Source organism: Garra rufa, chromosome 24 (genome assembly GCF_049309525.1).
Source record: "Garra rufa chromosome 24, GarRuf1.0, whole genome shotgun sequence".
In the NCBI taxonomy this organism is placed as follows: domain Eukaryota; kingdom Metazoa; phylum Chordata; class Actinopteri; order Cypriniformes; family Cyprinidae; genus Garra; species Garra rufa.
Window position 1 is genome coordinate 21,666,747 of NC_133384.1, and position 17,727 is coordinate 21,684,473.

The 17,727-nt window shown below is 30.6% G+C and overlaps 1 protein-coding gene across 1 annotated transcript in view; it reads right to left on the minus strand.

Annotated features, from left to right (window-relative positions):
• flt1 (fms related receptor tyrosine kinase 1) overlaps positions 1 to 17,727 on the minus strand; it is a 69,584-nt gene that overhangs the window by 3,014 nt on the left and 48,843 nt on the right. The window contains 17 exon segments of the mRNA XM_073830867.1: positions 10 to 101; positions 177 to 243; positions 6,272 to 6,381; positions 6,472 to 6,577; positions 6,674 to 6,773; positions 6,907 to 7,018; positions 7,097 to 7,219; positions 7,304 to 7,401; positions 11,173 to 11,291; positions 11,675 to 11,694; positions 11,949 to 12,037; positions 12,686 to 12,799; positions 13,922 to 14,021; positions 14,093 to 14,233; positions 14,318 to 14,424; positions 16,868 to 16,999; positions 17,091 to 17,237. Coding sequence (XP_073686968.1) covers positions 10 to 101; positions 177 to 243; positions 6,272 to 6,381; positions 6,472 to 6,577; positions 6,674 to 6,773; positions 6,907 to 7,018; positions 7,097 to 7,219; positions 7,304 to 7,401; positions 11,173 to 11,291; positions 11,675 to 11,694; positions 11,949 to 12,037; positions 12,686 to 12,799; positions 13,922 to 14,021; positions 14,093 to 14,233; positions 14,318 to 14,424; positions 16,868 to 16,999; positions 17,091 to 17,237 — 1,777 coding nt within the window.

Below are 17,727 nucleotides of genomic sequence, written 5' to 3' on the forward strand. Positions count from 1 at the left end.
AACACTTACTTAGTGATGTTTTTGGTTTTGAATCTGTCCATCCATTTCACCTGAATCAACTCTTCAGATGGGAGAACCATTCCACTGTCAGACTGATTGTCCTGAAGTATGATAAAAAAAAAAAGTCAGTCTCAACTTTACCTGAGTGAAATTCAACTATAATCTGAAAGACTTACATCAGGGATTTCTTTGTGTAGATCCTCAAAAGTGCTGATGGCTTTGATTTTCCCAGAGTTGATGTAGCTAAAATACAAAATAAATTCATTTATAATTTAATTTAATTTCATTTTAATATTACATTTCATTTAATATTTACTTTAATATGGAAGCCTGTTTCCGCCATTTGAATAACAAATAAAAAAGGTAATTGCGACTTATCTCACAATTCTGACTTTTTTCTTGCAATTTCAAAATCCTGACTTGCAGTTCTGACTTTTTTCTCAGAATTGTGATATGTAAACATGCTATTGCAAGTTATAAAGTCAGATTTGTAAGATATAAACTCGCAAGTCTGAGAAATGAAGTCAAAATTGCGTGATATAAACTTGCAAATTAGACTTTTTTACTCAGAATTGTGTGATATAGTCTGGAATTCTGAGAAATAAACTCAATTCTGAGTAATAAAGTTGTAATTTTAAGAAATAAAGTAAGAATTGCAAGATATAAATTCAATTCTGAAAACATATCAGTCTTTTTTCACTTCAAAATTGAACTTTAAAACTCGCAATTGTGAGTTTATATCTCAATTCTGAGAAAAAAGTCAGAATTGCAAGATGTAAACTTGCATTTGCGAGTTATAGTCAGAATTGCAAGATAATAAAAAGCAATAAATTCAATTCTGAGAACAGTCTTTTTTATCCTCAAAATTGAACTTTAAAACTCTCAATTGTGAGTTTATATCTCAATTCTGAGAAAAAAATTCTAAATTGCGAGATACAAACTCGCATTTGTGAGAAAAAAAGTCAGAATTGCAAGATGTAAACTTGCAATTTTAATAAATGAAGTCAGAATATATAGACATAAACTCAATTGTGAGAACTTTTTCCATCTCAAAATTTTACTTTTTTCTACTCAAATCTGACCTTTTTTAGAATTGCGTGATATATTCTGCAATTCTGAGAAAAACTCACAATTCTGAGTAATAAATCTGTAATTTTGAGAAATAAAGTCAGAATTGCAAGATATAAACTCACAATTCTGAGAACATATCAGTCTTCTTTCACCTCAAAATTGGACTTTATAACTCACAATTGCGAGTTTAGATCTCAGTTCTGAGAAAAAAAAAATCATAATTGATAGAACTCAGAAATGCGAGATACAAACTTGCATTTGTGAGTTATAAAGTCAGAATTGTACGATATAAACTTGCAATTCTGAGAAAAAGTCTAAGTAATAAAGTTGCAATTTTGAGAAAAAATAGCCAGAATTGCAAGATATAAACAATTCTGAGAAGTCTTTTTTCACTTCAAAATTTGACTATAACTCGCAATTGCAAATTTATATCTCACAATTCTGAGAAAAAACTTTTTGTAAGATACAAACTTGCATTTGCAAGAAAAAAGTCAAAATTGTAAGCTGTAAACTCACAATTCTAAGAAATAAAGTCAGATTTGCGTGGTATAAACTTGCAAATCTGAGTAATAAAGTTGCAATTTTGAGAAATAAAGTCAGAAAGGCACCTAAAAATGTATGACTCGCAGTTCTGAATGTTTTCTCAAAAAATTGCAAGATACGAACTTGCATTTGCGAGGAAAAAAGTCAGAATTGCAAGATACAAACTCACATTTGCAAGAAAAAGTCAGAATTGCAAGATACAAACTCACATTTGCGAGAAAAAAGTCTGATGAGTCAGAAATGTAAATCTCGCAATTTTGACTTCTCAGAATTATTATTATTTTTTTTAGATTTTTTAATGCAAAAAAAAATTCTTGCAATTTTGACTTTCTGGCAATTCTGGAAATAAAAGATACAAACTTGCATTTGCAGGAAAAGAGTCAGAATTGCAAAGAAAAAAGTCAAAATTTTGACTGAGACTTGGTTAACGGATGAGAAAGGTGTGGAATTTCATTTTGAAGGTTATGAATTGTTTTATGTTAACCGGGTCTGTAAGAGAGGAGGGGGGGTTGCTCTGTATGTTAGCAGTGATCTGAAATGTAGAATAATTGAGTGTATGACTGTTTCAACAGAGGATTTAATGGAATGTTTAACTGTTGAGATTGAAATGAAGAAACAGAGGAATATTATTGTCACATGTATATATAGAACCCCAGGGTCTAGTATCACGGTATTTAATAATAAGTTGGAGCAATTATTAGTTGGGATGAATGAAAATAAAGTGTCTGTAATCTGCGGGGACTTTAATATAAATCTTTTGAATGTGTCTAATCATACAAGTAGTCTAGATTTTTTGGATTTAATGTATAGTAGAGGCTTTTATCCTACCATTACTAGGCCTAGTCGAATAACCTCCAATTGTGCCACATTAATTGATAACATTTTTGTAAATAAATTTGAAAAAACGGTTAAAAGTGGTCTTTTGATAAATGATATGACAGATCATTTCCCAATATTTGTAACTTACTTTTGTGAAATAAAAAATAATAAAGAAAAGTTTAGTAAAGTTATTAGGTTAAGAACTGAGGAAACATTAAATGGATTTAGGGATGATCTTATGAAAGAAGAGTGGAATGATGTTTGTAATACGAATAATGTAAATAAAGCTTATGAATTATTTCTTAAAAAGTATTTATGGTTATATAATAAAAATTGTCCAAAAAAAATATTGAATGATAAAGTAAGAAGTAATAATAAACCTTGGTTGACGAAGGGTTTATTGAAATCTTGTAAAAAGAAGAATAAGCTTTATCAGGATTTTGTAAAATATCGGACAGTAAATGCAGAAAAAAAATATAAAGCTTATAAAAATAAGTTGATTACTATAATGAGATGTGCAAAGAAAGATTATTATACAAATGTGTTGATGGAAAATAAAAGTAATATCAAAAGAATGTGGAAGGTTTTGAGGGAGGTTATGGGCAGTAAAATTAATTATAGTCAGACATTATATTTAATGAATGAACAGAATGTTGAGATAAGTAGTGAAAAAATGGCTGATGAATTTAATTTATTTTTTGTTAATGTTGGTCCGAATCTTGCCAAAACTATACCATTATATAATGAAAATAAAAGTTGGACAGGTGAAAGTAGAGTTATGCAGTCTCTTTTTTTGGACGAAGTTAGTGAGAGTGAAATTATTTCTACTGTCTCTAAATTTAAAAGTAAATATTCATGTGATAGTGATGGCTTAGATATGTACATTGTTAAGGAAACTATATGTTGTATTACTAGACCATTAAAATATATAATTAATTTGTCTTTTAATACGGGTTATTTTCCAGAAATAATGAAAGTGGCCAGAATTATTCCTCTTTTTAAATCTGGTGATAGGCATAGTCTCACAAATTATAGGCCTATTTCTTTGCTTTCTCAATTTTCAAAAATTTTGGAGAAGCTTTTTGTTAAAAAATTTGATTATTTTCTTGAAAAATATTCTTTGATACATGATAATCAATTTGGGTTTAGAAGCACCCGTTCAACAGCTATGGCTTTGATGAAAATCACAGAGGACATTACTACAGAATTGGAGCATAAAAATTATACAGTTGGAGTTTTCATTGATCTTAAAAAGGCTTTTGATACTCTTGATCATGGTATATTGATATCTAAATTACAGACATATGGAATTAGAGGAGTAGTATTGAATTGGATTACTAGTTACTTAGAAAATAGACAACAATATGTAGAGTACATGGGATATGCATCTAAGTTGGAAATAATGCAGTGTGGAGTCCCCCAAGGCTCTGTGCTGGGGCCTAAGTTATTTACTTTATATATTAATGATCTCTGTGATGAATCAAAGATTTTACGTTTTGTTCTTTTTGCAGATGATACAAATTTTTTTGTATCGGGGAAGAATTTAAAAATACTACTTAAAATTGTTGAACAGGAATTGATTGTACTTCAGAAATGGTTTAATAAAAATAAATTATCGCTAAATTTAAGTAAAACAAAATTTATGTTGTTTACAAATCGAAAATGCCCTGATAATGTTTGTCTGACTTTGAATGGGATAAGTATTGAGAGAGTGTCAGAATTTAGGTTTTTAGGAGTACTCATTGATGATAAATTTAAATGGAAATCACACATAGCTTATGTAAGAAACAAAATTTGTAAAAATATTGCTGTTTTGAGTAAAGTAAAGTTTATGTTAAATTATAAGGCAATGAGAATTCTATATTGTTCGTTTATTTTGCCATATTTGATGTATTGTTTGGAGGTATGGGGTAATTCATATTTTACTAATTTAATGCCCTTATTTATTTTGCAAAAAAGGGCCATAAGAGTAATCAATGGAGTTGCTCCAAGAGAACATACTACAAGATTGTTTCTGAGGTCAGGATTACTTAAATTGAGGGATCTGGTTTCTTTGCAAACTTTATTAGTAGTTCATAAAGCAAAACATTGTATGTTACCGGATGGATTGCAAACTCTCTTTACTGTGAATAGTGAGACAAGTAGAAGAAATAATGACTTTAAACAACCTTTTGCTGGAAATACTCTTAAACAAATGTGTGTCTCAGTTTCTGGTGTGAAAAGATGGAATTCATTAGAAAATGATCTAAAATGTTGTTCAAATATTTTGCGATTTAAATATAAGTATAAACAGAAGATATTTATTTTGTACAAAGAAGAGGGTCAATGATTCGTTTTTGTTGTCAGAATTATTATTATTGTATTATTTTTGTTTGTTTGTTCCCTTGTTATGTAAGCAGAATTAATATCATTGGATGGATTTTTTTTTTTATGTCTGTGAGGTCATCTAATCCAATTTATTTTGTAAATTTTAAAATATAAGAATGGGGTAGGAGTCTATAAGATTGTTTTCTTCATCCTACTCCTATTCTCTTTTGTTTCATGGTTTGTTTGTTTGTTGTATTGTTGTATTGTTGTGGTATTTTATGTTGCATTACCATGAAAAGAGAATAAATAAATAAATGAATGAATGAAAATTGCAAGATGTAAAGTTGCAATTGCAAGTTATAAAGTCAGAATTGCGTGATATAAACTCACAAATCTGAGTAATAAAGTTGCAACTTTGAGAAATAAAGTCAGAATTGCAAGATATAAACTTTTTTCACCTCAAAATTGGACTTTATACCTCGCAATTCTGAATTTTTCTCAAAAAAATCAAAAGATACGAACTCGCATTTGAGGGGAAAAAAGTCAGAATTGCATGGAAAAAGTCAAAATTGCAAGATACAAACTCACATATGCGAGAAAAAAAGTCAGAATTGCAAGGAAAAAAAGTCAAAATTGCAAGATGTAAACTCGCAATTGAGAGCTAGTCAGAATTGTAAGATATAAACTTGCAAGTCTGATAAATTAGGTCCGAATTGCATGAAGTCAGAAAAGTAAATCTCGCAATTTTGACTTCTCGGACAAAAAACTTTAGAATTTTTTTTATGCAATTGCGAATTTGCAGGAAAATCTGAATTGCATTTGCAGGAAAAGAGTCAGAATTGCTAGGAAAAAAAGTCGAAATTGCAAGATGTAATGTTGCATTTGCAAGTTATAAAGTCAGAATTGTACAATATAAAGATTTGCAATTCTGAGAAATAAAGTAAAAATTTAGTGATATAAACTGGCTTGTCTAAGCAATAAAGTCAGAATTGCGAGACTGTAACTCATAATTATGAGAAAAAAACTTCAGAATTGTGAGATACAAACTCACATTTGCAAGAAAAAAGTCTGTAAACTCAAAATTTTGAGAAATGTCAGAATTGCGAGATCTAAACTTTTTAAATTTTTTTTAAAAAATTGGACTTAACTTGCAATTCAGAATTTTTTCTTAAAAAAAAAGAAGTTAAATATAAACTTGCATTTGCGAGGAAAAAAGTCTTGTGAAGAAAAAGTCAAAATTGCAAACTGTAAAATTTATATCTTGCAATTCTGACTTTACAACTCGCAATTGCGTTTCTGTGATGGTAACGGGCTTCCATACTTTAATGTATAATTTTAATTGAATTCTAATTTAATATTTATTTTAATGAAATTAATTTAAAATAAATATTAGCCAAAGTGTATTTTTTGTATACACTTTGTATATATTTTTTAATTGTATGTATCGCATTTCATATGTAAAGTACATATTCAGTTAATACGTTATAATAATATATAATAATATACGTTATAACAACAATAACATGTGTACCTTGAAGTTCCCTGTGTTTTCTGGCTTATGTCTTTCTGGTCGAGGTGCACCGTGTCTGTATTTCCTTCTCCAGAAATAAAAGCGTTCAGTGGAATATAATCCTTTCCATCCTGTTTAAGAAAAAGTGTGTAAAAGTCGAACTGTGACAAATCAAATACAAACAAGGAAAATGGCTTAATAAACACAAAATAATGTCACACCTGTTGGACGCAGGTTTGCAGGAGGTCTCCCAGTATCTTCACAAGAGCAGAGAAAGAAGGTCTGTCCTCAGGGTTATTTTCCCAGCATGCCATCATAATGTTATAACTGTCAGACAAATCCCACAAGCTCATTATTAATAATGTATTAGTTCACAGGTCAATGACTGAACATGTTTTAAACAGTTCAGCTGTGAAAACTGACATCTCCTGGGTGCTGTACTCAGGAGGACACATCCGAGTTCCCTGCTTCAGTCTGTGACAAAACTCCTCATCAATGTTCAGCCCCGGGTATGGAGACGCTCCTATGGACCACAAACACTGTACTTTAATATTGTTTTGAGATCTGAGGTTCTAAGATTGTATTATGAAAAAATAATCTGTGGTTTGTGCTGAATGCTTGAATTATCTAATGTATGTAAAAAGTATTGACATGACCAAGTGAGAAGATCTCCCAGAGCAGAACTCCATATGACCACACGTCACTCTGAGTGGTGAAGACTTTGTCAAAGATCGATTCAGGTGCCATCCATTTCAGTGGTAACCGTGCCTTCATGGAAACACACATTCATTACACACATTTGACCATTGAGTCTATTGATGAATTTATTGATGGCAATATACTCACATCTCCCTTGCGCACATAGTCTGGGTTTTTGTATACGTCTCGGGCCAAGCCAAAATCACAGATCTTCACCACATTGTTGTTGGACAGCAGGATGTTTCTGGCAGCAAGGTCACGATGAATACACTGAAACATGAATAACAAAACTGTGATTCAACCAAGTCCCTATTCATATATAAATACTCTGATGCAGACAGGAAGATACTTTACCTTGCGAGAGGACAGAAACTCCATACCTCTGGCGACCTGAAAGCTGTAAGAAATCAGGTCTTCGAGTAGCAGAGGGTTGCTGAAATCAGGAAGAGAACCTGCAGAGGACAAACAGTAAGAGTATAGTTTCTCTTTAATGAACTGACCCAAAAGTGTCTAATTTTAATATTAAGACCAAAATGAGATTTGTTTTTAGGTAAAGGAACAGTTCGTTTAAAAATTACAATTCTAAAAAATGAAAATTCATTATTATGATAGCGTTTTTTGCCACGTTAAACAATAAAAAAAATCTAAAATTACGAGATTAAAGTCACAATATTTTAAGAGTAAAGTCGAAATATTTCGAGAATAAAGTCGAAATTACGAGAATAAAGTCGAAATGTTTCATGAATAAAGGCGAAATATTTCGGGAATAATATTGAAGGTTTCAAGAATAAAATCATCATTTCGAGAATAAAGTCGAAATTTTTTGAGAATAAATTTGAAATTACAAGTATAAAGTCAAAATATTTAGAAAAATAAAGTCGAAATATTTTGTGAATAAAGTCTAAATATTTAGAGAATAAAGTTGGAAGGTTTCGAGAATAAAAATCGTAATTTCGAGAATAAGGTCGAAATGTTTCGAGAATAAAGTTGAAATTACGAAAATAAAGTCAAAATATTTCGAAAAATAATATTCTAAAATAAAATAATATTGAAGGTTTCGAGAATAAAAATCGTAATTTCGAGAATAAGGTCGAAATGTTTTGAGAATAAAGTTGAAATTACGAGAATAAAGTCAAAATATTTTGAGAATAAAGTCGAAATATTTAGAGAATAAAGTTTAAATGTTTCAAGAATAAAGTTGGAAGGTTTCGAGAATAAAAATCATCATTTTGAGAATAAAGTCGAAATATTTTGTGAATAAAGTCAAAATATTTTAAGAAAAAAGGTGAAATATTTTGTGAATAAAGTCGAAATATTTCAAGAATAATATTGAAATGTTTCAAGAATAAAGTTGGAAAGTTTCAAGAATAAAATCATTTCGAGAATAAAGTTGAAATGTTTGAGAATAAAGTTGGAAGGTTTTGAGAGTAAAAATTGTCATTTCAAGAATAAAGTCAAAATGTTTCGAGAATGAAGTTGAAATTACGAAAATAAAGTCAAAATATTTCGAAAATAATATTCTAAAATAAAATAATATTGAAGGTTTCGAGAATAAAATCGTCATTTTGAGAATAAAGTCAAAATGTTTTGAGAATAAAGTTGAAATTATGAGAATAAAGTCAAAATATTTTGAGAAGTCTAAATATTTTGTGAATAAAGTCGAAATATTTAGAGAATAAAGTTTAAATGTTTCAAGAATAAAGTTGGAAGGTTTCGAGAATAAAAATCGTCATTTTGAGAATAAAGTCGAAATATTTTGTGAATAAAGTAAAAATATTTCAAGAAAAAAGGTGAAATATTTTGTGAATAAAGTCGAAATATTTCAAGAATAATATTGAAATGTTTCAAGAATAAAGTTGGAAAGTTTCAAGAATAAAATCATTTCGAGAATAAAGTCGAAATGTTTGAGAATAAAGTTGGAAGGTTTTGAGAGTAAAAATTGTCATTTCGAGAGTAAAGTCAAAATGTTTCGAGAATGAAGTTGAAATTACGAGAATAAAGTCAAATTATTTCTAGAATAATGTCAAAATATTTAGAGAATAAAGTTGAAATGTTTCAAGAATAAAGTTGGAAGGTTTAGAGAATAAAAATCATCATTTCGAGAATAAAGTCAAAATGTTTCGAGAATAAAGTCAAAATATTTCGAGTATAATGTCGAAATATTTTGTGAATAAAGTTGGAAGGTTTCGAGAATAATATTGAAATATTTTGAGAATAAAGTTGGAAGGTTTCGAGAATAAAATCATCATTTAGAGAATAAAGTCGAAGTGTTTCGAGAATAAAGTTGAAATTATGAGAATAAAGTCAAAATATTTTCAGAATAAAGTCAAAATTACGAGAATAAAGTCAAAATATTTCAAGAATAAAGTTGAAATGTTTCGAGAATAAAGTATTCTCAAAATATTTTGACTTCAGTCTCGTAATATTTTGACTTTATTCTCAAAATATTTAGACTTTATTCCCGTGATTTCAACTTCTTTTTTGAAATGTTTAGACTTTTTTCTCATAATTTCGAAATTTTACTCTCAAAATATTTTAACATTATTCTCATAATATTTCAACTTTATTCATGTAAATTCTCAAAATATTTTAATTGTATTCTTGAAATTTCAACTTTATTCTCAAAATACTACAACTTTATTCTTGGAATATTTAGACTTTATTCTCATAATTTAGACTTTATTCTCAAAATATTTCAACTTCAGTCTCGTAATATTTTGACTTTATTTTCAAAATGTTTAGACTTTATTCTCGTAATATTTCAACATTATTCTCAAAATATTTCAACTTTATTCTCAAAATATTTTGACTTTATTCTCGTAATATTTCATCTTTATTTTAATTATTTTAATTTTAATATATTTTAATTTTAATTAAGTTATTATCATATTTCTACTTTCATGTAATTTCGACTTTATTCTCAAAATATTTTGACTTTATTCTCAGAATTTCGACTTCATTCTCGTAATATTTCACCTTTATTCTGAAAATATTTCAACTTTATTGTAATATTTCAACTTTATTCTGAAAATAATTTGACTTTATTCTTGTAATATTTCAACTTTATTCTGAAAATATTTCAACTTTATACTCATAATTTCGACTTCATTCTCAAAATATTTAGACTTTATTCTTGTAATTTCAACTTCATTCTCGTAGTTTCAACTTCATTTTCAAAATATTTTTACTTTATTCTCAAAATATTTCGACTTTATTTTCGAAATATGACGACTTTAATCTCGTAATCTTCGTTTTTTTTTAACATGGCACTCTGTCGTACATTAAGTTGGTTTGAGAAATTAAAATATGCATCTTCTCATTCAACTTTTAAACTACAACCACCAAACTCATGTAAGAAACATGCTAACAACATGCTAATCATGGTAGAAACATGCTAATCATGTTAAAACACACTACCAACATGTTAAATCATGTGAGAAATGTGCTAAATCATACTAGCAACGTGCCATCAACATCTATCTAAACTTTCAAACTTCAAGCTTTCAACTTCAAAGTTTGTTCTCAAACTTTACTCATCTAGTTTACTCTTTTTACTCTCATGTCTTGCCAAATTTGACTTTATTGCTTCCATGTAACACAAAAGGTGAAATTTTGAGCAATATCTTAAAGAATATTTTCGATCTAAGAAAGCAAAAAAGACATAAAGGTTTGAAAAAACATGACCGTGAGTATACCAGCTTTTAAAGGTTTGTGGGTGTTAAAATGATCAAAAAATACAATAATAAAAATATTATGAAATATTATTATAATTTAAAATAACTATTTTCTACTTTAATATATTATGAAATGTAATTTATTCCTGTAATGCAAAGCTGAATTTTCATGATCATTGCTCCAGTTTCAGTGTCAGATGTCTCTTCAGAAATCATTGTAATTTTGCTGATTTGCTGCTCAAAAACATTTCTTATGATTATCAATATTGAAAACAGTTGCTTTGCTTAATATTTTTGCTGATTGATTTTTTAAATCAAATTGCATTTATTAAAAAACTGACATATTTGTAACACTCACTGTCATTTTTTAATCCTTGCTGAATAAAATAATTAATTCTTTCATTAACAAAAATCTTACTGACCCTAAACTTTTGAACATTACATAAATCAAAGATTGCTGTACTGTTAAACAAGTTTTACTGGTTTTAATTATTACTGCATCATGTTAATTATTTAAATGACACCATGGATGTGATGTAAACTCACCACTGTCCTCTTCCAATATCTCTCCTTTTTCCTCACTAAACCCTGAACTGGCATTGCTCTGGCTGCTGGACACACTGGCCAATCGTCCTTTATACCCCTCCTTCATGCCTCCCTCCTCTTCTCTGTTCACCTGAGTCAGACACACACACATAAACACCCATTCAGCTGGAAAACATCTAGTAAATAATGCACATATCAACATAAGAGTGTGAGTTAAATACAAGGACTCCATATGTGTCTCATATTTTATAACTAGTCTTGGATCAGCACTGTATGACTATCACAGAAACACACTGTTCTTTGTGTGAAGCTTTTGTAGAGGCCATTCAAGGAGGTAAGAAGCTTTAGAGATGGTCACACAGAGGGAAGTATGATTCTGTTGTTTTGATGAACACTGGGCTGTTTATTTCAGAAGGAAATAAGAGAAGTCTATAAACTTGACATCAGACATATATAGAGGTCACTAAACCTCACAAAACCACAAACCAACAGTTTCCCGCTTAACATACTGTGACCTTCAGAAGACTTTCTGCAAAACTAATAAACAATTGCACTTAAGACATGAAGTTGAGAACTGCCTATTAAAAATTAACTGAAGTGAAATTGTTGAAGTGAAATTTAGATAGTTGATGATAGATAGATAGATAGATAGATAGATAGATGATAGATAGATAGATAGATAGATAGATAGATAGATAGATAGATAGATAGATAGATAGATAGATAGATAGATAGATAGATAGATAGATAGATAGATAGATAGATAGATAGATACTAACCCTATTCAACAGGAACACCTCTCGTTTGCTCTTAAGGTATGCAGACAGGTTGCCAAACTTACAATATTCAACTATGACCATCAAAGGCCCTGAAAACACCAAAACATAAAATTGCTACATAAATAACAGCATTTTTCTAAACTTTTGGGTCAGTACAATTTTTGTTACATCTCCTATGCTCAACAAGGCTGCATTTTAAAATAAAAAATACAGAAAAAAAGTGATATTGTGAAATGTTATTACAATTCAAATCAACTATTTTCTATTTCACTATATTTTGAAATGTAATTTATTCCTGTGATGCAAAGCTGAATTTTCAGCATCATTACTCCAGTCTTTAGTGTCACATAATTCTTTGGAAATCATTCTAATGTGCGGATTTGCTCCTTAAGAAACATTACTTATTACTATAAATGTATTACATTATTATTTTTTTTTATTTAATCATATTTAATAATAATAATAAGTTCAAATGAATTATATTAATTTAAAATAGAAGTCTTTTGTAACATTATAAAATATCTTTAGCGTCACTTTTGATCAATTTAATGCATCCTTGCTTGTAAAAAGTATCAATTTCTTTTAAAAAAACTGTGCTGACCCCACTCTTTTTTACAGCAGTCTCTAGACATAAATATCTTAAAACCTTTTTTGTAACTAGACATAACTTTTTTATAAATGCCATACAGCAAAACCAAACTTTGAGGGTTATTGTTTGCAGAAAAATGCTAACAGACCTCCTGATTTGGTACATGCACCGAGAAGATTGACCACATTGAGGTGATGACCAATATGATTGAGGATCTTCAGTTCTGTCATCAGAGCTTTGTGTTCACTGGGTGTAGCGCCATCTGCAGGGACAGAACAGTTATAACTCTTGCTAAATACCTTATTTCACATAAAAGACTATAGTCTCTAGAAAATAGTGGAATTCATTAAAATGACCTGTTCAAAAGTTTACATACACTTGATTCATACCCTGTTGTTACTTGAATGATCCACAGCTGTGTTTTTTTTTGTTCAGTGATAGTTGTTCATGAGTCCCTTGTTTGTTAAGTCAGATAACAAACTGCCCGCTGTTGTTCAGAAAAATCCTCCATGTCTCACAAATTCTTTGGTTTTTCAGCATTTTTGTGTATTTGAACCCTTTCCAACAATGACTGTATGATTGTGAGATCCATCTTCTCACACTGAGGACAACTAAGGGACTCATATGCAACTATTACAGAAAGTTCAAACACTCACTGATGCTTTAGAAGGAAAAATTATGCATCAGGAGCCAGGGGTGTAAACTTTTGAACAGAATGAAAATGTGTACATTTTTCTTATTTTGCTTAAATATCATAATTTTTTCATTTAATACTGCTCTTCAGAATCTACAGAAGATACTTACATGTTTCCCAGAAAACAAAATAAGTTAAATTAACTCAGATCTTCAAATTCCAAAAGTTTTCACCCCACGGCTCTTTGCAGTGTGTTTCCTTCTAAAGGATCCATGAACGTTTGAACCTTCTGTAATAGTTGCATATGAGTCCCTCAGTTGTCTTCAGTGTGAAAGAATGGATCTCAAAATCAAACAGTTATTGTTGGAAAGGGTTCAAATACACAAAAATGCTGAAAAACCAAAGAATTTGTGGGACCTGTAGGTTTTTCTGAAGAACAGCAGGCAGTTTCAACAAAAAAAAAAAAAAAAACACATCTGTGGATCATTCAGGTAACATTACAATTTTGAATGGGGTAATTTTTATGAGTTCAACTATTATTTTATCTGGTGGACTGTATCTAAACGTCTTTTATGTGAAATATCTTATTCAGGTCAGTACTAAATAAAAAAACAACATGCATTTTGTATAATCCCTCTTATTTTGATAAAATAATTAACATTTTGCAGATTATTCAAGGTGTATGTAAACTTTTGACCTCAGCTGTAAGCAGTTTGGATTCCTGAGCTGTTTTAATGCTTAAGAATATACCTTTAAGCATTTTGACGGCCACTGTGGTGCAGCTAGCTGAACTGCAAATGCCGAAAGCCGAGGCTTGCATTACTCGCCCAAATGCCCCTCGTCCCAGGGGCTTTTCTGGAGAATAAGAACATATCAGTATACCATATAACAGCATCAATTCAACTTATAAAGCACACACACTTTACCTAGTTTAAGGCGGTCACGTGGAAACTCCCACTGGGCGGGATCATACTGTAACCGGTCACAGTGCTCAACCAGAGGCTCCTCTCCTGGATGCAGGATGATTGGCAGGTACTCTGCTTTGCCATTAGTGGTGTTTGGCTGAGAATGACCCACATAATATAAACATATTTAAACATGGTACATTAATATAAACCGTTTTAATTGGCTTTGATTGGCTCTCACCTGCTTAAGTTTCCGAATCAGCAGTGTGAGAAGCAACCAGAAGAGCGTGGCCACCACGCATGTACATGCTAGAGTTGGGATCTCCAGAGAAAGGGATTCGGATGAACCTATAGGACACATAAACAAGTGTTGTCACATAATATGTGTCTTTAAAGAGAAGAAAATAAGAGAGTAGGACATGACCCGGATCACATTTGTCCCCATGAGCATGACAACTCCCTATAGGTCATGAGTAATGCGTTTGCATCTATAGAAAGAGCTAAACAAATTAACCTACATAGAAATAGGTAAACAGTTTAAGGGATGAAAAGCTGAGGCCATCTGTGGGAAATGAAAATGGGAGACAGTTTCCTTCCTGACCTATCGGAAGAGAACAGCGTGAACGTCTCCTCTCAGCACCATGTTTAGAAGCATCCGACAAGAGTAAATAAGGGAGTGTGAGAAAAAAAAAGCTGTAAGGGAAAGAAATGTCAACTAGTGCTGGGCGGTTTGACCAAAAATGACTTTAAGGACGCTGACAGTTTATCATGTTTTTTCCGTGCCTTTATATCAATCAGAATGCATTAAACAGATGCAGAACCACTGCATTTAATCTCAATCCAAACAAACATGCTTCATGTAACATGAGCAGTTTTTGATGTAAATTAGATTGCATAATTTCAAAATGTAAAGTAAAAGCAGAATGCTTAATTTAATCAATTTCTGACAGCAGGTGGCGCTTATGGACCAGCAGTGATGCAGTTGGTAAACAGCAGAGTGGCACTTTTAAATACTACATTAATATATATTATACAGAGGTAAGATGAAAAGAAAATCTAACATTATATATATATATATATATATATATATATATATATATATATATATATATATATATATATATATATCATATAAACCCTAATTCAGTATTTATGATTTATTCCCAAAATTTTGCGCATTAAGTACGACGGTGTTTTAGTGCCATGTTTAAAAAAAATTGAAGATTACGAGATTAAAGTCATAATATTTTGAGAATAAAGTTGAAACTGCAAGAATATAGTCTAAATATTACGTGAATAAAGTAAAAATACTACGAGAATAAAGTCAAAATATTTAGAAAACAAAGTCGAAATTACAAGAATAAAGTCGAAGTGTTTTGAGATTAAGTCAAAATACTATGAGATTAAAGTCAAAACATTTCGAGAATAAAGTCAAAATATTTCAAGAAAAAAGTCGAAGTGTTTCGAGAGTAAAGTTGAAATGCTTAGATAATAAAGTCAAAATACTTTGAGAATAAAGTCAAAATTACGAGAATTAATTCGTAGCAATTACAAGATTAAAGTTCTAATATTTTGAGAGTATATTTGCCTATTGCACACGCAAATGGCTAATATACTCCCAATCTGGGACATTTGTATGCATAATATAGGCTATACTCTGAAAATATTAGCTACAACTTTAATTTATATAATTTAATACTCAAAACATTTAAATTTTATTCTCAAAACATTTCAACTTTATTCTCATAATTCGATTTTATTCACAAAATTTCAATATTATTCTCGAAACATTTCAATATTATTCTAGAAACATTTTGACGTTATTATCAACATTTCAACTTTATTCTCAAAACATTTTGACTTTATTCTCTAAACATTTCAACTTTATTCTCAAAAAATTTCGACTTTATTCTCAAAACATTTTGACTTTATTCTCGAAACATTTCAACTTAATTCTCGAAACATTTCAATTTTATTCTCGAAACATTTTAACTTCATTCTTGAAACATTTTGACTTTATTCTCGAAACATTTCAATTTTATTCTTGAAACATTTTGACTTTATTCTGGAAAAATTTCAACTTTATTCTCAAAAAATTTCGACCTTATTCTGGAAACATTTTGACTTTATTCTCTAAATATTTCAGCTTTATTCTCAAAACATTTCGACTTTATTCTCGAAACATTTAAATTTTATTCTCAAAACATTCTGACTTTATTCTCGAAACAATTTAACTTTATTCTTGAAACATTTTCACTTTATTCTCTAAACATTTTAACTTTATTCTCGAAATTTCAGCTTTATTTTGTCGAAACATTTAGACTTTATTCTCATAATTTTGACTTTATTCTTGAAACATTTCAACATTATTTTTAAAAAAATTACAACTTTAATCTCGCATTTTTAGATTTTTTTTGTAGTAGTTATTTGACTTTGCTCTGTTTGCTACAATATTTTCTCCTATTTCTGTTCGTCTTTAGTGTCTCTGGCTTCTGTTAACAGCGTTTACAGTAAGTTTATTTGCCCAGTTAAGAAAAATTGTTTTATTAGCAGCTCTAAAAGTTGTCTATTAGTCAGACGTGTATGCAGTTAACAGGCATCTCTTCTCAATTCAGGATGCTGTCTAGTTACTTAGGCACTGATATCATTTGAACCGGTATATTGCCCAGCACTTATTCACGCATACATTAAAAGTTCTATAGGTCTATAAAATGATAAAATTATTTTTTTAAAAAAGCAAAGTACAAATTTAAATGTATTCTCAGGTCTTGAGACAAAGGACAAAGCTTACTTTGAACCCAAATGTGGGCGGAGCTCTCCACAGAGCCTCTCTCATTGGTGACCTTACAGGTGTAAAGTCCCTGATCTTCAACTGTAATTCGGTCAATATGAAGAGTCCCTTCTTCTGGAAACAGCATAATACCTGTCAATAAAAGAAGCAAATGTGATAGAGCCACATACAGATACTTAAAACAAGTTCTCAAAAAAAAAAAAAATCCACTTTCTAGTCTCACCAGACACCTGCTGCAGAATCCTTTGGTCCTTATACCATGTGATCCGGGGGTGTGGAATTCCCCGAGCGGGGCAGCGGAGAGTGACCGAGTTGCTTACGTTAACACTGTGATCGCTCAGATTTCGCAGCAGCACCGGTGCCTGCAGAACTGTACAGTGTGAGACAAAAATTGCTCGGGTCAGGGGGTCATTACGCATGAAGTTCCACGTCAACTGAATCAGTTTAATCAAAAAGATCAAAAACACCCCTAGGGAGACTGACGGAAATCACGGCAGTCACATAAGGCACTTAGCTTTACACGTCCGCCTTATAAAGCAGCTGAGTGATTTACAGGCGACGTGGTTCACTATTGTTACAGAAGTGTGAATAGACTGTGAGTTGTATTTCTTTCATTGCAGATTGAGGCCTGGAATGTTTGAATTGCAGCCATTGGATTTGTGCCATTCAGCAAAATCCCTCTGTTTGTCTTAATGACACATTCAGCATTTCACGGACTCCATTGATATTTCCGGGTTAGCCGGCCAAGGGCGCCTACTATTGCTTTGGCAGTTGATTGGCTTATGCTCTTGAACATTTTTGTGTTTTTGAAAAGTTGCAAAGGTAATTTGTGTGGAAACTGCATAAAACAAAACAGGGTC